This window comes from Platalea leucorodia (assembly GCF_965183815.1).
Source record: "Platalea leucorodia genome assembly, chromosome: Z".
Lineage (NCBI taxonomy): Eukaryota > Metazoa > Chordata > Aves > Pelecaniformes > Threskiornithidae > Platalea > Platalea leucorodia.
In genome coordinates this window covers 38,109,100-38,131,859 of record NC_138858.1, presented here as the reverse complement: position 1 = coordinate 38,131,859, position 22,760 = coordinate 38,109,100, and the positions used below count along the sequence as shown (strand labels likewise).

General features: G+C 39.4%; 1 protein-coding gene across 2 annotated transcripts in view; it reads left to right on the top strand.

The window, feature by feature from the left end:
- The window catches only part of SLC24A2 (solute carrier family 24 member 2), a gene marked incomplete at both ends in the record, with an annotated part of 107,006 nt that extends 86,779 nt beyond the window's left edge, over nt 1-20,227 (top strand). For both annotated transcript variants that reach the window (XM_082336054.1, XM_082336053.1), the window contains 4 exons: nt 10,378-10,506; nt 17,194-17,283; nt 17,728-17,894; nt 19,978-20,227. In XM_082336054.1, coding sequence (XP_082192180.1) covers nt 10,378-10,506; nt 17,194-17,283; nt 17,728-17,894; nt 19,978-20,227 — 636 coding nt within the window. The remainder of the gene's footprint in view (nt 1-10,377; nt 10,507-17,193; nt 17,284-17,727; nt 17,895-19,977) is intronic.
- Between the last annotated feature and the right edge of the window lie 2,533 nt (nt 20,228-22,760).

Sequence of the window (22,760 nt, the reverse complement as noted above, 5' to 3'; positions counted from 1 at the left end):
ACAAATAAATAGGTCTTGATGATACTTAGGACCCTACTTCGCTGTGAGGTTCTCTGCCTACTCTGTACTGTACAGGGACTCTTCCTCAATGTATAGCCTAGCTTTTTGTGCACAGCTTCCTGATACACACTTTCCCAAGCTGTGGCATCACTCTGAAGCTAACACTGGGCTATTCAGTTTCCTTCTGCTTTGTATATTGACTTCATGGACACTAATAAGATTACTCCTGATTTATAGAAGTGTAGGCAATGACAGAATCACAAACACAGCATTTGTGTGACCTTTTTCTTTGATGGAGATTAGAATTTGAGGAAGGGAAATCAGTCTCTGTCCTCCCAAGCCTTCTCTCTAGCTTTTCCAAACTTTATGCAGACACTACATACCTCTAGGAAATAGTATATCTTCAAAGACAATGGTATCAGTTCTAAGAGCAGCTCTGTTCAAGAAGGTAATACTGAAGGCACAGGATAGTATGCCAGACAGTCCTCATCAGTCGCTTATCCTTCTCTTTCAAAAACTCTCTCATTAAAGCTGAGCGACAAGAACAAACTCATTACAGCTCAATCTTGACCTAAAAATGCTCCTGAATTTTGATCTTTTTGTGAACAAGTATTCTCCATTTTACACTGAGAACATCATTTGCTTCTGTTCCATGAGCAAAAGTCAATCTGGCGGCTTGAATTTTTGATGATTTTTCCTTACTGTGATGCAAAAGGAAGTGCTGTAGTGTCAGAATTTGGAAATATAATATAAAATTGCTTCTTTCCAATTTTACACCTGTGTATGTCCAAAGATATATTTTTGTGATCCATAAGCGCTGTTTAGAAAATCTCTTAAGAAAACTTAGCATTAGTGCCTCCATGTCCCAGTGATGATCATTTAGAACTGAGAAGATTAGAGGCACTGTCCGTCTTGAGGAACCAAGCTGCAAATGCGCCTTTGGGGGAAAAAATGTCCTGAAAACTGTGGACTGGGAAATGAGTGTACTCACATAGCAGGTCATCAAGTATTCCTAAAACACGTTTGCAGTGAGGATACAGAAGACATGCATAGGGACCTAATTCTTTCTCCTCTATTGTCAAGTTCCACTATGGTTGTCATGCTTTTCCCTCTTGCAAAACAAGCATAGTCATATTTGTGTTTTTTCTTACTTTTCACTGGTGCAGATTATGGTGCCTGGGTCTAAATCCCTAGACATAAGCATTTTAGTAATATGAAGTTCTGTACTGGAGTTAGAATTGTCTGAAAATAAGTACATTAAAAATTTTATGTTCCACTAGTACAAAGAGAATATGCAAATAAATCCATCTTACTTATAAAACCCCTATTCTTTTAAAAGTGTGATGCTGAGCAAAGGACCCCTGTGAAAGGAAGGTCTCAGGCTAAAAGAAAGAAAAGAAAGCAAGAAAAGAGGAAAAAAATAGGTTTTATGTTGTATTTTAGTTTTCATATATTTGTAAATTAAACTTCTTTTTAAAAAAACATAATGCTCCAAATGCCGTGATTTAGTTTTCCTTATACCTCTCCTGATTTCTTTAGGGTTTTTTTTGATCATCTTTATATTTTTTCCAGACTCTTACTCTTTCCTCCTTTCCTTCTTTTTTAATTGCACAAGGCTGAAACACTACAAAAGACAGAGTTGAGGACACTGTCTGTTAATGACTTTCACAAGGTTTCATGAACTAGGTGAATTTCACTTTATTTCCTTTTCTTTTTTTTTTTTCCTTTTAATTTCTTCATTCGTCTCTTCCAAACTCCACTGTCTTGCTTTTCCCTTTTTCCCAGGCCCTTAACTCCAGTCTTCTTACTCCAGTCTCCTCCAGGGAACCTCAGCTGTCCTCTTGCTGCCCCACGCCTTTGAGCAACAAGATAAACTCTGTCCTGATGCTGCTTGCAGAAGTACAAAAAGGCTTTCCAGAAAATGTCCCCAGCAACCCAGTCATTTGTCCCAGACAGTAAGACTCTCATAATCCCACTGCAAGCAGCAGCAGATCTCCTACACTTTGATAAGACTGGGATCCTCAGCTGAGAAGGACAGACGGCTGTGGTCTCCTTCCCAGCCCCTAACCAGCACAGCAGGGAACAATACCTCCTCCCACCATACAGTCTGAAGATGTTCCCGCTTCATTTGCAGCCAGAAATTGCCTTCCCTCCTGCTGGATATTGCATCTTCCTCAGGGAATTTGTTCTACTTACAGCATTCTGTCTCTTAACCTTTAGCAGTTTGCCACAAAGGAGCAGCCTCTGTTATATAAAACTACATAGAGTGGTACCGAGCGTGTATGAGGAAATGAAAGATGACTAAAAGGACACTGACTGTCTCATTAAATGTTTTATAGGGTGCCCTTCGCAGAAATGATCCTTCTGAGAAGTCCAATTGTCTCCCCTCCCCTGCCCCCTGCCACCTTCTTAACAAGCATTTGATTGTGTTCAGTCATAGTCGTTTTAACCTGTGGCTTTCCTAAAAATAGCTTCCAATCTCAAGATAACACCTTTTCCTCTCACCTACACAGGCACACGGACACATGCATATGGAGGCACGCACACGTACACATGCGCACACTTTTACCTGTTTCCATGGAAACCCCACTGGAAAACATGTACATGCCAACGATGTCAGACATAACTTTTCCATGAAAATATAAGGCAACTTTTATGTCGTAGGAAAATGCCACAAATGCTTTATTGTTTTCATTGGATCTAATCCACTTGCCTGAGCAGCAGTGTGGTAAAGCATGTTTTGCCTTCCCCACCAAAGAGCAGCAGGACAGTGCACTGCATTTCAGGACAGAGCCACTGGTGGGGACAGATCTCCCCTGCTCTGGACTACTCACTCTGTTTGAATCAAATTAGCATGATGTAAATCTGAGTAGCGTTGTGTTCTCTGTCTCAGGCTATGATTCTGGGCTATATTAAACATTTCTATTTTGTAGAGAGAGGGTAGAGGAGATTACAGTAGCCTTTGTTGTAAGGCCACAATATATTCCAGCATCCCTGGTATTTGTTTAATTGATCATTAAAAATGCATTTTCCAAAGCCCAAACGTTTTTTCAGTTGCCACACTCAGTCTAAAGTAAATGCCTGCATCTTGTTTGCCGGTATAGCTCTTTGTAACTTAATGAGAATGGCACTGCCATCAAAAGGGATTGAGCTTTATTTCTCCAAGGCTGCTCTGTTGCCTATTCCACATTTTTTTCTGCTGTATACCAGTTTGACTCACTTGAAAACTAGGATAGTGAAAAATGGTGTGAAGACAAAGGCTTATTGTTCAGATGTATCTCCATCACACCATGGCTGTTACTTATCCTGGTGGGCTGACTGCAGTTCTGACTATGACATTCTGAGTATTTCTTTTCAAATTCCCCAAAGAGTGCTGGCAGTAACATGGGCATAAAAAACTGCATATAAGCTCCAGGAGCTGTGCTTTCAGGTATTTGTGCAAGAGCTCAAGAGGACACAAGCAGCAACAGCAGAATCTGGAGCAAATAACTACCTGAGCCTTGCTCCTTCCCATAGGCTCCACTCAAAAGGTAGCTCTTTTCAGTGAGTTCATGGTGCAGAGAGAATTAATACAAATTAGCTGCCCTAAGAAGAGTATCCATATGTACAGAATGCATTCTGAAAACTCAGGGATTTAATTTTACTCCCTGCTTGAATTTCACTCAAGAATTCATGAGGAAAGATGTTTTCTGTCTTAGTTACCCCATAGAAATTGCATAGTACTGTACTACCTTACTATCTCATCTTCTTTCACATATTTTTTTTCCAAATGAGAGGTAGGAGAAGATAAATTGAGCGATTCAAGTTACAGACAAGAAACAGAAAGCAGAGACTTGAGGCGCTTCACAATAGGGCTCCAATTCCCTTTGTCCTCCGCCTTTCTAGTGAAATAAATTAATGTGAGATTTGCTATTCTAAAGAAAAAAATCAATCTCAGTTCTGAAAATCAGTACCTACTTCTGAGACAGGTAACATTTTGAGATGTCATAATTTTTTCCTGATTCACTCATTGTGAGAAGTTGGGTTGTACAGAGCTCTTCACTTCCAGGGAAAAAAAAAACCTCAACAGTGCTTTGCAGCACTATCAGGCAAAGAAAGAAATTGCCTTTTTATAGGTGGTATAATATCTATACTTTAACATAAGCAAATTGAACTCTGAATAGTTCCTGCTGCAGTTTCCTTTCTTCTGGAGTCCTAATGCTAGCTCTGTACTGATTAATGATATCAGAAGTCAAAATGCACAAGAAATGGACAAGCATGAGAATTTATAGCTCAGCTCGTTGGCTTAGTTGAGCTAACAGAATAATCCTCAGAATATAATATTTATAATTCATATGCTCTAGCTGTTACACAGTACAGACTAGTTGGTAAATAGTGGCAGATTCAGTATTTGAGACAAGCTTGAGGTGGTTCATTGTACTTGTTTTCCATTTTGTCCTACTGTCAGGAAGAAAGTATAAAAATGCAGTTTGGTGTTGTGCCAGAAAAGCAACTGTTTTTCCTTAGATAATACGAGCGTAAGCATCCATGGAGACAATGATTGTCTGATGTTTGCTGGAAGCAGTGACTACATTGTGACTTTGGCAGATGGAGTTTGCTATAAGCTGTTGTTTATAAACAAAATAGTTATTGATGAAATGTCACCATATGTTTGTATTGTTTATATAATGTGAAACACACCATCATTTCCTCTGTTCAGAAAAATTTTCTTGGGAGATTGAGAAAAGTTGTCAGACCAGTCCTGAGCAAACCAGTAAGAGATTTCTTCTGTGGAATTACAGACAAGTATTGGATAGATGTTCTTGGATGAAGAACTTATGAAAGATGAAGTGTCCAGAGATTTGGTACCTTTTTCATTGTTTGTAATGAGTTACATAGAAGAAGAATTGAAGTAGCCAGAATAGGGTTATGAATATACATAGATTGGTTTAAAAAAAAAAGAATATTTGCTACAGATGTATAAAAGAATGGAGCAAATGAACACTTCTAATCTCATTTCATGAAAATAGGGAATCATAAATATATTTTTTGTAGTTTAAAGATGTACCTCATCAGCCCTGGTAGAATATGCAAAGGGAACATTTTCCTATGAGAGAATTAATATAGTTATCATTACTAATTAATATGTGCTAGGGGACCACGTCCATCCCATCTAGGCATGAGAATAGAAATGATATTCACCACTGCAAATGTATATGTAACAAAAAGACAGTCCCAAGCACAAGCAAGAAAAAAATGAGGATACAATAAATAAAGAGTGGAAAGAATTATGACAACTAATGAGAATTTCACAGAAATGCATTAATGACTGTTATATATGAAGATCTAATGCAGCTTATGTCTAAACCTTTAATCAAAGAATCATAGAATCAAAAAATCATTTTTTTCTGGATTTAACTCCATTCACTACCACTCTTTGGACCCAGCCATCCAGCCAGTTTTTTACCCAGCAAAGCATATGCCTGGTCAAGCCATGAGCAGACAGTTTCTCCAGACTGCTTAAGTGATCAGGACCAGCTTCGCTGGTTGTAGTGAGGTGAGTATCAGTCTCTTCTCACAAGTAGCAAGTGATAGGACAAGAGGAAACGGCCTCAAGTTACAGCAGGGGAGGTTTAGATTGGATATTAGGAAAAATTTCTTCACCGAAAGGGCAGTCAGGCACTGGAACAGGCTGCCCAGGGAAGTGGTTGAGTGACCATCCCTGGAGGTATTTAGAAGACCGGTAGATGTGGCACTTAGGGACATGGTGTAACGGTGGACTTGGCAGTGTTAGGTTTATGGTTGGACTCAATGAGCTTAAAGGTCTTTTCCAACCTAAATTATTTTATGATTTTATGGTTCCATGAATTTGTGGCAGATGAAAAAATATGCCACATTCCAATACTTCTTCCCTGAGTGCCCATTGCCAGAAGCAAGATACTGGTGTAAATGGGCCTGTGGTCTGACTTAATGTGACTGTTCCTGTCTTCTTAGTCCAGTCAATCTTACCGTATTATAAAAAACTGTAGAGATTTTACACTACTTTATGCTCTCCCACCTCCCCCAAATCACTTATTACCTACCAGACATCAACCTTTAAATGCGGCCTGGGAAAAGGTCTTCAGATGATCATGCCGGTTAAGAGAAAGTGATACTGGTGCCAGTCATTTCTGCCAGGAACAGTATGGATGTATTTAATAACTATCTAGAACACTTATAATGAATGCTATTTGTATTAATATAAGTAAACTGTTCAATTCTATGTTCATTAGCATATTCTGGACAATCCTTTCAGACAAGTCACCAAAATGGACTTGGAAATGTAGGAGAACTGTGATTATCTGTACAGCTTCAGGTTTTACTTCACTGTAATATGACCTGTGTTTTTGTGACAGCAGTTAAATTTAGGTTCACATGAAACTTTGTGTATATGTGTGTTGACATACTCATAATGTCAACTAATGCAACTTTCCCATATGTTCACTCCAGTATCTTTAAAGCTGATTAGCTACAGAGTCATAGCAGGGAATGAGTTTTGGGGTAGGACTCGTTTGCGTATAGTTGGGTAGGTAGTACCGCCTGAGCTGGCCTAAAGAAATGGAGATTTTTGCATAGTGGTGGCAGGTACGTCATAAACGAGCAGAATATTATCCACTTCTGATGGAGCATGTGGAGGTCAAGTGAGATAATAGAAGGTATCTAAAATGGCACCATCATATGTATGTTTAGGCAACTGAATTCCAGTGTGTATATCATAGAATCATAGAATCGTTTAGGCTGGAAAAGACCTTTAAGATCATCACATCCAACCGTTAACCTAGCACTGCCAAGTCCACCACTAAACCATGTCCCTAAGCACCACATCTACCCATCTTCTAAATACCTCCAGGGATGGTCACTCAACCACTTCCCCGGGCACCCTGTTCCAGTGCCTGACTACCCATCATGTTATCATTGTGTTTTTCTTCTTACCATTGCAGAAGAGAATCATACTGAACATTGCAAGTAATGAGTTTTCATCATACAGACTAAACCAAATCAAAACTATAGTTTCAATATCAGTTTCTACAAACTGTGAGAATGTGTATTCAGTACGTGCATTGCAGATAGGTTGGAGCCACAGACAGTGCAGGCAATCTCTGCCATAAATCTGTGCTGAGTCATTTTATATCACTGCTGCTTAGTCCAGAGCATGACACTCACATTTGCATGGTTTTATAGCTGCCAAAATTATTTCCCTTTCATGACTTCAACCTCAGTGGATAGTTCAGCATTGCTTTGAAATTCAGGGAAGCTAGATTTACAAATACATTGAACTTCCTTACTTCCACTGATTTTTCAAAGATCAGCATTTGAAAATCAGATGCCGATTTCGATTCATGAAATAGGAAATGGAGATCCAGTCTGTAGCATCTGTAATGCGTCCTGGAGTTAAACTAGGGAGAAAAAGGGGTTTGCCCTACTGCACTGTGAGCTCGAGTTTGGCCTAATATTTTGAGGATAGTTGTCTTGGGGAGAGGGATGAGGCAGTACAACCTGAAGGTGAAAAGATCTCAAACAGATGGATCAAGGTTTCTCAGGAGACATCTGGAAATCTCCACATGTAATTCTTTGTGGTCCTTTGCTGCAGCCACTCATGTTGCCTGTGTGCTTACACTAGTCCATTGCTGTTTGACACAGACATGAGACCAGAATGAGGCCCAGTGTTGAAGTACGGTGTGTACTGGTACAGTACTGCATGAACCAACTTAGGTACTAATTTCCATGCATTTTGCAGACTCATGTGCAAACTCACACTAATGTAAAGCTTTTGTTGTCATTAAATACAGTTGTTAATCAGGGCTAATCTCTAAAGATGGCAATTCAGGAAGTACTTTGTCACTCAGTGCTGTTTATGAAGCAGTCATTTATGGAGCTTTATTCCAGCTGAGTCCGCTGCTTGAATTACACACAGGCCACTCAGAAAGAGTTACCTAGGCAACCCTTCAATTGGTCCTTTTGTGCTCAAGTTTTACCTCAGTCGTCATATTTCAAAGCTGAGCATCCATCTCAGGTTGATTTTCCCACCCCGCCAGCATCTACCAGAATGGAAAAGGAATGGATCTGGTTTTTAGGAAGTAGCCGCACAAACTTCTGCACCAGCCCAGTCCCCCAGAAGTTAGGCTTTAATAGATTGCAGCAGTGAAGTGCACATCATCTGCCCCCTTTGGCAAAGAGCTGAAAGCTGAAGGCAAAAGCTAGCCTCTTGAGCTGCTCAAGAGCCTCTTAAGTACTGTGTGGAGTGTGACAAATTGTGCCTATGTACGTTTTTTAAATCTTTTAATGATTATACCCATTATGACCTGTTCACTTTACTGTCATCTTACAATCATGCAACTTGGGAGTTTCACAAAGTACAGGGGTTAACAAAATATTGTCTTCTGTTGACATCAACACATAACTGTCAAAGTAGCTACAGCCTATCAATGTGTCAAGAGGTAAATAGGGATTTGCTTCCAGTCCATCGGTGTCAGGTGATACAGTCATGATGGAAGAGCCTGAGCTAAGAGTTGGGCTTGCTTCTGTAGGTACTGATCACTTCAGGTAGCTGAGTAGTTGAACAATTCAGGAGCTCATAATAGTGGAATAATTAAGACCTGTTCTTCAATCAAAATTAGCAGTAAGTAGAAAACATTATGAACAGTACCAACATATGGTGGCATTTCATCAAGAACTCTTTTGCTTTGAAAAAAATAACTGACGTGGTCATTCAAATGACGACTTCTTATAGCATTGTCATAAGGTTTGTGCAAGCAATCTTAAGACAAGGCAATAACTGACAAGAAACCTGTATTATAAATCTACGGGAGCAGTAACTTGCACACTGCAGGGAGGACTGAATTCTCAATTATTACCTTTAGCAGAAGAAGAAAACAAGAACACCACATGACAAAGTAGTTGTATACCTCTCATGCTCTCGGACAAACACAGTTTTCACCAGGTACTCTTTTTTGGACTTCTTTAGCTTTCACTGAGCTCTTTAGGCATCTTTCCACAGCCTCAAAGGGTTTGCATTACACACATCTATGTGAAAGAACCATTTAGGCCATTTTTTTCTGTGGCCTTATTCTGTGATATAAGTTAGATCCATGTGCAATTCTGGAGACATTGCCTAGATTTGTTAAAAGTTAAAAAATTATTTTAATACATACACCCAAAAGGATGAATCATGCTCACTTCGCTTTCTTTCTGTGGCAGTCTGAGAGAGTTCCATTTTGTTAGCAGAAGCAGTCTAAGGAAAGAGAAACATGTGGCAGCCAAAAGGTTTTCCATTGTGGGAGAAGGTCCCTATGCACATACTCTGTAATAGAGATGACAGGTGAACAGCATAATCACAAAAGGAGACTACAGACAGTTGTGAAAGTCAGCTCCACAAATAGGAGAAGAAGGTCTTTCCTTTAGTTTTATCATCAAGCTGTGAAGAAGACTGTTACGTTGTGGCTGGTCTAAATATGAGAGGCTCAGGCTGTAGATAAGGAGAAGCCTTTTCCCCACGAGGACAGTCCAGCGGTGGAACCGGGGCCCAGGGAGGCTGGGCCATCTCCATCCTTGGTGGTTTCACAGCTTGACCAGGCAGAGCCCTGAGCAATCTGGTCTGACCACCCCCCCCCAGCTGAGCAATGGAGCTCCCCAGGTCCCTGCCAGCCTGAATTCCTGAATTACCCTATGATCCTATGAACAAGAAAATACATATATACATACATACATATATATATATCTTAAATAGTAACTTTTTAAGTTACAAAAGCTTAAAGAGTTAGATATATGTACACATATAGATGCACACACACATATATATTTCTATTTATATGCATATATATGTTTGTGTGTGTGTACACACACACACACGTGCACATATCTCTCTCTCTCTCTCCCCCCTCCCCCCGAGTCCCTAACCCTATCCCTATCCCTAACCCTATTCCTATCCATATCCCTATCCCTATGCCTATCCCTATCTCTATGTGTCCAGGCTTGATGCAGTCCAGACCAGTTTTGATCCCTGACTGGACTAGCCCACATCCCAAGGGAGAGCCCATGGGAAAATGTGTCAGAGGCACAAGGTTCCCCTCCAGGGAGAAGGCATGACACTACTCTGTGCATCCCAAGGGACCAGCATCACTGTCAGCATAGCTGCAAATGGATGGCCTCAGGCAGCCTCTGCTGCAGGGATGCCTCATAATCTGGCCAAAATCCTTTTACTGTGTCCTAGCTAATGTTGTTAGGTAGGTGTCGTGTTAATGTTTTCAGACCCAATAGGTTCTCACTGAAACACAGCACAGTCCTCAGGACTCCTCTTTAAAGAATCCCTAACCTCATTCATCCACTTCAACATTCTGCTCACTGCAGCTTTTCTTACAGAATGAAGAGGATGAGGACCAGCCTCTCAGCCTGGCCTGGCCTGACACCCCACGCAAGCAGCTCACCTACCTTCTTGTATTACCCATTGTTTTTCCACTGTGGGCTTCCCTCCCAGATGTCAGAAAACCTGTAAGTAACTGTTGTTGTAAGTTGGTGTGTTCTGCACAACAGGGCGGCTCTCTAGCTAAATGCGAAAAAGGGACTATAGTGGATTTACGTAAAAATAGAGCTAATGATTTTTTTGAATAGTTTCTTCTTTGAAGAAGAGGTCACAACATCAGTCTTCAGATCTTCAAATGGGTGTTTATGGGCCACTGGTCAGTAATAGCTCTATAAAGATAGCCATTTGTATTCACTAATATTTTATGACAAAGAGTAGAAGCTCTTAAAACTTTTTTGGGGCCTTCACATCTGCATTTCTGTATCTTGACTGAATATCACATAAGTGCTGAGGAAGTCTGTCTATCTTCAGTGCCCTAAAGGCTACAACTGGAAACATTTTAGACTGTCTAAATTTTCTCTGTGGTTCAAAAATAATGATATGCATTTCTCTTAAATGCATGTTCTATTAGACCTTTGTCTTCTGCTTGTCATCTTTTAATTTTCATACTAGAACAAGACCCATAAGTCCTTCCATGTGTAAAATTCTTGCTAGTTTTGTCCCAAACAGAGCTTGAAGTAATGTAAGACTGATAATTAATACAAGTGACTTATTGTGACAAGTTATCAAGTCTTGCCACTTTATATTCACATATTCAAATAGACCTCACTGGGGAGGCTCATGGAAAGTAAAAGAAAAAAGTTAAGAGATGAAAAAATCCTTTAGCAGTGTTTTAATCTCTTTTCCTTTCTGGATAAAAAATAAATTTAAAACTGCTCCAAGACAGGGATGCACAGCTTATAAGATTATAAATCAACACCCTGAATTCTTTCTTCCTCATCACACACACTGAAAAACTTTCCCATCCCACACACTGAGAAACTGCAGTTCAGTGCAAGAAACAAGCTAAAATAAGACCTCTGATTTATTTTTAGATAAAGGTTTCTCAAAGGATATAAACTGACATTTTCCCTTCCAATCTTTAAGCTTTCTTCTCTTAAAGTTTTCAAACAACTCTGGTAAACACTTTTTGTTTGGTAACACAGAGAGCATACTACATGAATTTCAAGATTGTTTATTTCTGTATTTATGCCCTCCTTTTATCATTCAAAATAGTCCCTGTAATGTTTTAAATAATTTGGCCCCAAATGAGCAAGTACTGCTAAGAAATAATGTGCATTATTTTGAATTTTGAAAATCTGAAGTTAACATCAATAGACATGTAGCCTTATCCAATATTCTGCACTGCATAAATGAGAACAGTTGTTACAATAACCGTTTTGGAAAGCATATATCTCAAGAAGTTGAGTGCAGCTGTGTGATGAGTGTGATTATTAACACTAGTATTGTTCACAACAGAACTGGCATCCTACAGATAAAATATCCTGCTGTAACACAAAGAATAAGCACAGTGGTATATGCCAGACACGTCAATGGGCAACAAAGTTTTAAAATTTCATTCAATGAAAGGAGTAGCATTTTATACAGAAGTAAAAGAAATGTAGTTTGTAATTACATGTGGTAATACTAGAAGAGGTAACAGGCTGTATCAGTATGACAAGCTGCTTACTTTGATCATTCCTGTCAAAGAATTAACCAGATGGTTGCATAAACTGTCTAACTTTTCAAGGACACTTCATTAGTGTGTTTCTCTCTAAAATATTCTCACTTATGCCTGTGTGCCATCCCCGCTATTCCCTTCCTAACAAAAACAAAACCCAATATCACAGCTCAGCATGTGCATCGGAAAACAATTTTCCATGAAATCTGTGAGGCAAAAGTTAAAACAAACCTAAAATAATACTTAAATAGATTTTGTAGGTAGGCCTATCGTCAGGGTCTTGATTTGCAAGTGTGGTAATTATAGTCAGAAACCCAAATTCTGCATCAGGATGCTCAGATTAGCATGTGGATATATAAAATGAACACTTGTGTGCTATATACTGATTTGAGAGACCATATGGAGCCTTTGACATCCTCTGTGGGTGTCCACTCTTAAAAAAATGAGTTCTCCTTTCCTTCTAGAGTCTCTTTTCTAAAGTATATTTTATCTCCACATAATGGAGATGGTTTGGCTGCATTTACTTGTACTATACCAGGCTATATCTAGCTCCATGAGACCCAGAAGCTCTGGAAAAATTATTTCATGTACAAGGTCCCTGGTTATAAAGTTAGCAAAATCCTTGCTGCCTTATTATGCTCTGGTGTACACATATGCATATTTTTATATACTTAGAGTAGATTATGCATTAGTTCAACTAACTCTCAGCTGATTCAATAGCTGGCATGTTTTAATGTGTGTTTAGTAGCTTAATAATACCTGCTTACATTAAGCCAGTATATATTAAAATCCTTACTATAACATCAATAATGTTGCTGGCAGTACACCAGAGGTAGGTGTGCCCTTGGGGAATTTTGTACCTGACTTTTTGTTCAGGTGTTTTGAACAATAATGGGTATTTTTTCTGTACTAGTATCTTATTTCCCCAGTGGCTCTGTAAAGGCCACAAACGTAACTGTCCACCTCCTACAGTAAGGGATATTGAAAGATTGAAAGGAAAATTACGTGACCAGGGTGGCCAGTGGGTTAGTGTTAGATATTAAACACCATCTCTTTTGTTATAGCCATACTGCTCTGTCCATCCCTTTGTGTTACAGGCCAGAAAAATGGCTATCAGGGCTCCAGTCCTACTGTCACTGGACCCATATGGGGCAGTTCATTGTATCTCTGCAAATTTCCATTACCAACAAAGAGGTACAACTTACATGAACTCTTGTTGCCGTACAGAGATGCACTGTTACCAAGGGGACAAGGACAAGATGTTCCTGCACAGATCCAGTTACAGGAGCAGGTTCTGAGTAATCGGATTTAAGCACTGTCAAGTATGAAAGGAAAATCAAAGCTTGTAATGCAGATAAGTTTACGTACAAGACAAACATAATGATTCATTCAGGTTAAAGGTAAAGTAAAGATGTTGGTAATAATACTGGCTAAAATTAAGACAGTTATTTTGCAAATTATTAAGTGTTCACTATGTTTCAGGATCAGGCTCTTAGAAGAAAAACCTTCATGCTTGGATCATTCTTGCTACTTAAAAAGTCCTGTTTTTCAGACACTGTCATGAAATCAATACAGAAATGTATTGCCATGAAATCAATACAGAAAGGTACCAAGAAAAATGTCTACAAAAATGTACCAAGAAGATTGCTGATAGACAGGAACAGTACCAATCCAACCAGTCTACAATGAAACTACAAAATTCTTTCTGTTTTGTTAAAGGAAAATAGCATATGAACTGAATGAGACATGGCTTTTCTCATTTGTCTGTTACCATGACCACAACAGAACCAATTGGTAATAAAGTGGGCTCTCTGTCTTTACAACGCAACCATCACAACAGTTACCAGAAAAGGTGGAGAGAAGTATCACTGTCGGCTGTCTGTGACTAATTCTTCTAGGAAAATGCTTGGAATTGGCAGCTCTCTATATTTCCAAGAGCTAGGGAGTTGCAATGAGATCAATCTCAAAAGAATGCTGTCATTAGTTACAAAATAAGCATGATGATTATTATACTCTGGAAATAAAATCCAGCATCCAAAGAAGAATCAGCACTCATTACTGCTTTTTAAAAATTTCATCTATATGCAAATTATATAGCAGCATCTATGGAGTCCATTCCTGATTTCATCACCTGTAATATGTAGAAGCTTTAAATTTTGCCCTTTTTGAGTTTAAATGTTCCCCCTTTTAAAATAGGCAATTAAACTGTTAAGCCTATTAAAGTACTCTTATTCTTGAACTGCTGCTTATCAGTTAATTTTACTGGGAGACGATTTGCTAGGACAGGCTAGGAGTACACACGCTGCAAAGTTACTGACTCGTAATTCTTAGCCATCCAAACTCTGTGGGTGTCTGACTCAGATAGGCAATGTCTCATTATTTTGCAAGAACCATTTGGTATATAGCATCGCACTGATAGAGAGCTATTACTAGCCAATAGAACACTTGCTGTATTAGTTTTGCATAAGCCAATGTATGCTTATATCTTGAGTGTTGTATAGTGATTATTCAAATGGCATTGCTATGAAGTGCTCTGTGTAGATTTTGTGACCAGCTGCAACAAGCGTGTCACTTCATCATCTCATTCACCATACGTGTTGCCAGAAAATCCCAGTTTTTACAAGAAAGACAAAAAATGTTGGAAGTTGAAAGAGTTGGCTACTAAGAATGGTGAAAAAGAAGTGCTAGCTATTTAGTTCAAAAAAAGGAAATTGCTGTTTAGATTCATTTATCCCTTCTGGACTCAATTCTGCTCCCACTGGTGTCAGACCACTATTTTAACAGCCATCTTTGTATTCCTTTCAAATTGTGTTCCTTTTCAGACTAAGGTCTTCTGTCCCCCAATGCATGTAAAGTTTTGATTTTAAACTTAGAAGTCCATCTGAGTAGGTTTAAACATCAGAAGGTCATTATCAGATTTTCTGATTTGATAAAAATTTAGGACTCTCTTGAAAAAGTAACTCTGTTTGCTCTGTAAAGAGTTAAGAAGCAGTTAAGAAGCAGATCAACCAAAGTACTATGGGCAGTTCTAGAAACAGTACTTGTGACAGTAATGGAATTTAGAGGAAAAGGATGTTTCCGCGTGCCATTGTGGCTATTTATGCCTATACTTAAAGGTAATTCATTTAAAACACCTACTGGAATTATTTTCTTACTCCAAATGAATTTCAGTTATTTATTTATATATGAGGGGGGTTGGGAGTGTTGTTAAATCTGTACCATCTTTAATGTGTGTTCCTATGTATATTCAGTTGTGGAGTTGCATAGATCATCTTAGTCAATGTTTATGAGCTCAGTTTTCAGGGGGGCATTTAGCATTATGCAAAGTGCCCACAGGGAGTGAGCAAGAGTTCTGCAGCACAGCCTACAGCTGCACCTGCTGCTAGAGCAGATATGGACCTTTTAATTGTCCCGTCCTGTAGATGAGTGTGCACAATTGCCATTGCTGGCTTTACCTTTTTCCCATCATTACCTGATCTTGTTGCATTTACGTCAGCAGAAAGAGTCTACACAATTTCAACGCACTGCAGACCAGCCTCACTCTTTTCTGGTTCAGCTAACAAAAGCCAGCATCATTCCCACATGACCAGCTCTAATGGCCAGCCCAATTCACTGAGCAGCTCTTAGTCCACAGCCACCCATGCTGATCAATTCCAAAATGTGACACTCTCCCATATAAATGCCTCTTGTGTCTGTTATACAAGAAAAGCTGGCTATGCAGCTCTGTAAACTCCCTAAAAAAGAGGGCTTTATCATGGCTTGAGCAAGCTGAATTGGAAAAATCCAAATAGTATTTTCTCTCCAAAAATCATGTTCAGGGAAAGCCCTGCAGTCCTGTCTGCTCCCACAACACCTGGGAATGACCCACAGGCTAATGAGTCTCCTGGTGCAGCAGGGGCATGTCCTGCAGTGCAGAGGGGTACAGGCAAGGTGCGCTGCCCAAAAATTCTGGAGGCCCCTGCAGATCACGAAGTGGAAGTGGATTTAGTGAGGACTTAACAGGAAAAGGTAGTGCAGGATTGAGCAGCAGCTGGAACAAGTATTCAAAGTGGTATAACTTACTTCCATGAACACTCCTATTGGTTATTCATGAAAATTTGTAGGACTCTGCTCGTGGCACATCAGAAGTCATCTTGAGGATCTGTGTTCAGAAGGCCAATGCCCGTAAAGATTATGGTTTCATTCAAGACTGGTAGCATTCATTCACAGTAAAAGTTTAATTTTAAACACTAATTTGATTTAGACAGTGATTGCCTGGTGCAGTACTGCAGTCGTGTTTCCTTCCTTTAGTAGTTAAATTGATCTCTTTTTGTTATACAGATCTAGCTAGCCAATAGGAAATATGGATGATGTAAAAGACTGGAAAGAACAGAAACCAAAATAAGTCATTAATCTGAATATAACCCATTCACTGGCTGCAAGAACACTATCTATTTGAAGTTTGACATTAATGAGGGAGACACTGAAAATGAAAATGAAGTTACTTTCATGTTATACAGATTTTTTAATTCATTGAAGGTCCTCAGAGTGTTTTACATGTTTTTATAACAAACTTCACTACAAAACAAAGCATGGCAAATATGTGCTTAATGTGTCTTCTGTTCTGACTGAGAAAGTGGGTTGTTTTCCCAAGAAAAGCAAATGATCTATTAAATTTTAGATGTGTGGGTTTTTAGCTCTGTCATATGGCAGCCTTTGTTATACTGACTGTGGAAGGTGTTGCACAAAGTTACTGATGTATGAATGAAAGGTACAGGTACCTGTTTTAGCAATTTGAAAACATTCTTTGTGAATAAGCGTGAAGTTATTAAGAAATTTAGAAGTCAAACCACCATTCAGCTAAACACATATGCAAACTGCGGCATAACAGAATATGATACAAATGACAACCCAAAACTTGCCATTCATTATACAACTTGTTAGGAGGTGTTACTTTACAACTGAAGTGGTTGGAAGAATGAGGCATAGGTAAGTATATACCAGTATAGGGAGTCAGTTTCTTACCATTCTTGACATTTATTTTGATCATCTGATGATGATCAGAATAGTTGGTCAGAAAAAATGAGAGGCCACTCTCATTTTGAGAGGCAAATAAGAGTACAGTATGTCAGCCTTCAACATAGGTGTTCACTGTTTCTCTTTGTTTCTGTTTCAGAGGTCAAGAAAATTTTTTCCTATCACATTTTTTGGCTCTATCAGCTGGATTGCATTTTTTTCTTACTTAATGGTCTGGTGGGCACATCAGGTAAGGAGGTGATACTGGTACAAAATAGAAGCCCTGCATTGCATTTTGCACTGTGAGAGATCATTTAGAATCAGAGTCCATCATCTGTCTCATGCTGAGTAGTGCTTTATTTTAGGAGCTGCAACCATGGATGAAGTAAATCACTACTCAGTAAATGGAAAGTAGTTCAGAGAGCTGTGGTTGTCCTGACCACAGGACTTGATCATTCTGGTAACATCAGAGCCACCAGCAACAACTTGTCAATACCTACTGGTTCTATTTGACAATCTTATCTTTCTCCTGAAATGTGGAAATCTGTGAAAACGAGTAATTCTCCAATCTTGCCTGTATTCTCCAAGCTAGTTGTCAAGCTCCAGGATAATATTCCTGGTTAAACAGGTTTACAGTGGAAGCATTTCTTCACCGCAGGACATGTTTTTGCTGTTTTTGCTTAAACCCTTTTAGGTTGGAGAGACCATTGGTATTAGCGAAGAAATCATGGGATTGACTATTCTAGCTGCTGGCACATCTATTCCTGACCTTATTACCAGTGTTATTGTAGCACGCAAAGGTCTGGGTGACATGGCTGTATCCAGTTCTGTTGGAAGCAACATATTTGACATCACAGTGGGGTAAGTCCTACAGCAAGAAAAGTGTGTCTATTTTAACAAGTCCTTTGTTCTTTGCATGTTGCCGTGGTTTTGCCACAGTGTTGCCTACAACAATTTTCTGCCATTGATGCTTAAAAATGAGAGTGATGCAAACATGCAACGGTTGTTAACTATTTCAAGTGCTCAGAAATTTATAGACATCTGCATGACGGAATTGTTACATATTTGTTGCCTAATTCTCTCTTTGATACATTGCAGAGCTGCCTGGGCAAGTGAATTGCACTTAAAAAAGTATGCAAGAGCATTGTTCAAAGAAGGAATTTCTGAAGCTTTTTATGATTTTGTCAGGTTGCTGTTGTTTGCTTATGTTACCACTCATTGTGCTTATACTAGAGCTTTCTTTATAAATGATGAATGGGAACAATTCATTGTCTCTGCAGTATTCAGCACATTTGCTGTAATAAAAACAGAATGTCATTGTCCTGTGTAGCTTATTTAGGCTGTTGTTGACATGTGATTTTTTTATATACCTGGAAAGTCACAAATTACAAACCAATTCTCTATTAATACAAAGGACCGTTTATATAGCTGTGACAATGTGAAGCAATGAAAGATTGTGCAGAAAAGTGCTATTTACACCTTACTGCTTCACGGCAGCTCTAGGATAATGATGTGTGGCATGGGGTTGGAATTCAAATTCCTTTTTGACCTTTTGAGCTAGATCAGGTCCAGAACGGTTGTAATCTATGCCTCAGTGTTTCAAAAATGTCCAGGAAATATGCAGACAAACTCTGTCTTTATTCCTTTATTCCCATCTTCAACACAGGATAGAGGCACTGAGAGTCATGTCCATACTCTCAGTTTCTCCATCTTTTATTGTTTCTTGCTATCACATACACAGAAGAACAGGTCTAGTCAGAGTCATAGTCCCAAACAGCCTAGTCATAGAACAGATCATGGTTTTTGCTGCTGAAAATATACCAGCAACTGCACAAGTACAAAAATGGATCCTGAAGTTAGACTGGATAGTAAATGGCTTTTTTACTACATCTGTTGGCTAATGGCAGTACCTTTGGACACAGCAGAAAAACTGGGCCACTTTTTTCTGTTAATCCAGAAGCATGAAGTGATTGAAATAACACCTATAAGCAGCAGACCTGCAAAATATATGAAAACATTCACTACCACATGCTTCAACTTAGAGCACATAGGGTGCATTGCAAAACTTTCCTCTTTTGCAATGCTTTCTTACTTTTCTTAAAATTTTTAATCTTCCTGCCAATGGAAATGGCATTGTCCTGTAGCAGTCTGCTAGACCTGGTATATTTACAACAGAAACAGCACAGTTGAGGTGTAGGCTGGTGTAGTTAGTACTGAGGCTGTAATAAATTATTCTCTCTTGAGCTGCTTATTCAAAGTTTGAATGTTGTGAGCTTCTGACAGCTCTCTTCACGCCTTCTAAGCCTGCTAAGCTCCGATCAGTGGCTTAAATATTTATTTCAGCTTGACATCTTCCAGAGGGATGTTGCCTCGTACTGTGGCATCAGAGATGAAAAATGCAATGACAGGAAATACAGAAATAGAAATTAAGCTGGAGTTCAGTTGAAGTTCACATTTTAACACAGGTTTATACAGTAAATGTGGATCAAGGCCTTTAAGGGCCAAATTTTTGGGGCAGTGCCTTGCAGAGTTCCAGTTCTTCATGGCAAGGACATGTCTTTACGCAACCCACTCTCTCGTCATGCAGGCTCTTGGAAAGAGAGTGAAAGTAGATTCTTCCGCAGATGGTCTGAAATCCAGAAACAAATGAAAGGGGTCTTCCTGCTCACAGACAAGGTGCTAGGTGATTTGTCAGTCAAGGGAAATATAGTTCACCAATGTAACTGGTGGAAGAGTGAGGAGCCTAAATCCCATGTGTTCTTCCCAAGAACCACAAGCAAGCTGACAAATTAGATTTATGTACATATTAGAAGAGTTGAAACTCTTCCTGCCTCACTTTATGCAGGAAGCCTCTGGTTGTATTTTGAAGTGCGTCCAGAAACTTTCTAGTGCTCCGTTCTGCACCTCTGCAATGTTTCCAATTTATTTTTCTCTTTCTTAACAGCCTTCCTCTTCCATGGCTCCTGTATGCTGTGATTAACAGCTTTGCCCCGGTGACAGTCAGCAGCAATGGTCTGTTCTGTGCGATTGTCCTCCTCTTCATCATGCTGCTCTTTGTCATCCTCTCCATCGCTTTCTGCAAGTGGAGGATGAATAAAATCCTGGGCTTTCTCATGTTTGGGCTTTATTTTGTGTTCCTGATTGTCAGTGTCCTCCTGGAGGACAAAGTGATCCAGTGTCCCGTCTCCATCTAGTGGAAAGTGCTGTTTCTGGAGGGGGAAAAAAAAAAAAAAAGAAACAGCAAAAAAACACAATTGAAAGCTTCTATGAGAATAACCCATGGATTTGTACATTTCCTCTCCCTCAATTTTAAAAGAGAGAAAGAAAGAAAAGGATACAAAGGGTGGATCTCAGAGCTGAAGAATGACCGATGCTGGACAGTGCAGTCACACATGAAGGGCTGAGTCCAGCTGCGCTGAGGTTTTCTTTGTCTGCTGCAGAACATCCTCGCCACTCAGTACGGGAGATGCTGCGCACACATGGAAATTGTGAAAGCTACTGCTTCTCCTAGGCCTATGGTACATATCTGCAGACTTCTTGTTCTCTGTAGTAGTACACACAGACATACAGCGTGCTCAGTTCTTAAAGCTCTCATCTTCTAAGGGGAATGCTAATATTAACTTTGTGGAGGCACCACCCCACACACACCCTGGTATGGGATTTTTCTGATAATCTGCTGAAACTCCTGAGTGGAAAGCATATGTCGAGTGCATAAGTCACAGACACAGAAGAGCTTGCACATCTCTTCGTATAAGTGGCTTTATATGATGTGATTTCAGCAAAGCCAGGGAGTTCATCGGTGTTTTGATCCTCTGCATCACAGGTGTGTAAAGGCAATCAGCAGGATGTTAATGGTGGTTTATTACGTCTTGCAAAACTCTTCAGATTCCAGGAACTCTGGCTCTGGCACTGAAGGGGCCATGCTGCCTGGCCATTTTGTAACTGGTGCAGATTTTCATTGCATTCACATGCAAAGACCAGAATGGGGATACTCTTTCTTCTCTAATAGCAACGCAGCATGCAGAGAGATCATACAACTACTATGTGAACACACTGTTTTTTCTAATGCAGCAATACCAACAACAGTACCAATGGCTTTAAGATGCTGTTATCATTACAAGTTTGCCTCTTCATGCCAGAAGAAAAAGGCTAACTTGCTTATGCATAGTATTCCATACAGAAAATAAAAGTAGTTGTAAAGTGGCAGCCTAGTTGCTGAAGTGGATATATGTTTTACAGGCTATCTTTCACTATTACTTGGGGTATAAGGACCTTCACAGCTACATATAGCCGTTGCTGGAAGAGATTCCCAGCTGATGTACAAAGCTGGGGCAGTTCATATTTGCTCTTATAAATCTTAAAACTAGGTAGGAGAAACTAACAATTTAAATATAGTGGAGCTGCAGGAAACCTACATGAACATTTTTCAGTATTGCTGGAAGTGTAAATGTCTAAAGAAGCCCAGGAAGGAGTGAAAATGAAATATTCTTTTACTGAAATCCTGAGAAAAAGAGAAGGTCCAAATCTAAAACAAAAAAATAAGGAGGGAGAAAGGAACAAAGTGTTCATCTTTCCTGTAGTTTGGATGATTAAAAAAAAAAAAAAAATGGGAGGACTGGAATGGGTGTTAAGAAATTATTTCAAGTAATTGTCATTTGTTTGTTCAAGTCTTTTATGCAGTTAGAGTTCATGAAATTTCAGCGCATTTCTGTGACCTGTTTCAGCCTTGTTTTGTATTCATATTGTGCTCACAATGGCAATGCCACGCTCACAACTGTGTACCAGAAGGCTCAGCACACTTTGTCTTGTCTGTTTTCCTGTGTTCCATGCTGTTTGCTTCTCACTCATCCCTTTTGTCCTTCACTGTTTTCCTGTTATATGTGGTTGTATGTAACAGTATCTGGTTAGAGAGTAAGGACTTGACAGAAAACAATGGTAGAGAAAACAGTAAAAAATATGTATTAAAATTACTAAAATGTTAATATTATACGATATCATGAAGAAAAAAGTGAGATACTAATGAACAAAAGCAAGAAAACTAGGAGTTACAATGTCTGCTACTTGTGTCTTGTCCTAAGGTATTAAGTCCTAGCTACATCCAGAATCAGTATTTTATCTTGACCATATATTTGCAACATCTCTTGCTTCTTAGTGCTTTTTAATGTGAGCTTCTCTCATTGTGAGCAAAAATTTGTCTGTGTATTTAAGATCCCTCATTGCTCCAGAATCCTCACCTGTCGTAATGATAGTGCTGCCCACCTCTTAACATCTGTTTCTACGGGTGTACACAATGGAAAGATAGGTATATACATACCTACATTGCCCTCTACTGACAAGAACAGCAATCTTGCAAAAGCAAATCTGTAACCCAAATTCTTGAGCTCAAATGGGACAGCTGTCCCAAAATACAGACCTGACTCCACAGTGTAATCTGTCCCAGAGGAGTCACCAAATGCTTTTATTTCTGATGACAGTGCTCAAAACAGGCAATCCTTTCCCAAGTGAGCAGAATAAGACACAGCAATCTAAAAGAGTGTGTACAGAATCATGATAGGTCTGTGTATATGGGTGCTTACAATATACAAAGATGCCCAGATTCACTGGTCTGACATTTCAAATCAAGAAACCAAGGAAGGGCAACAGCCTGATCTCTGTTCAGTACATTACTCCTTTTTCTTTTTCTCCCCCCCCCCCCCCCCCCCCCCCCGCTTTTTTTTTAAAATTACT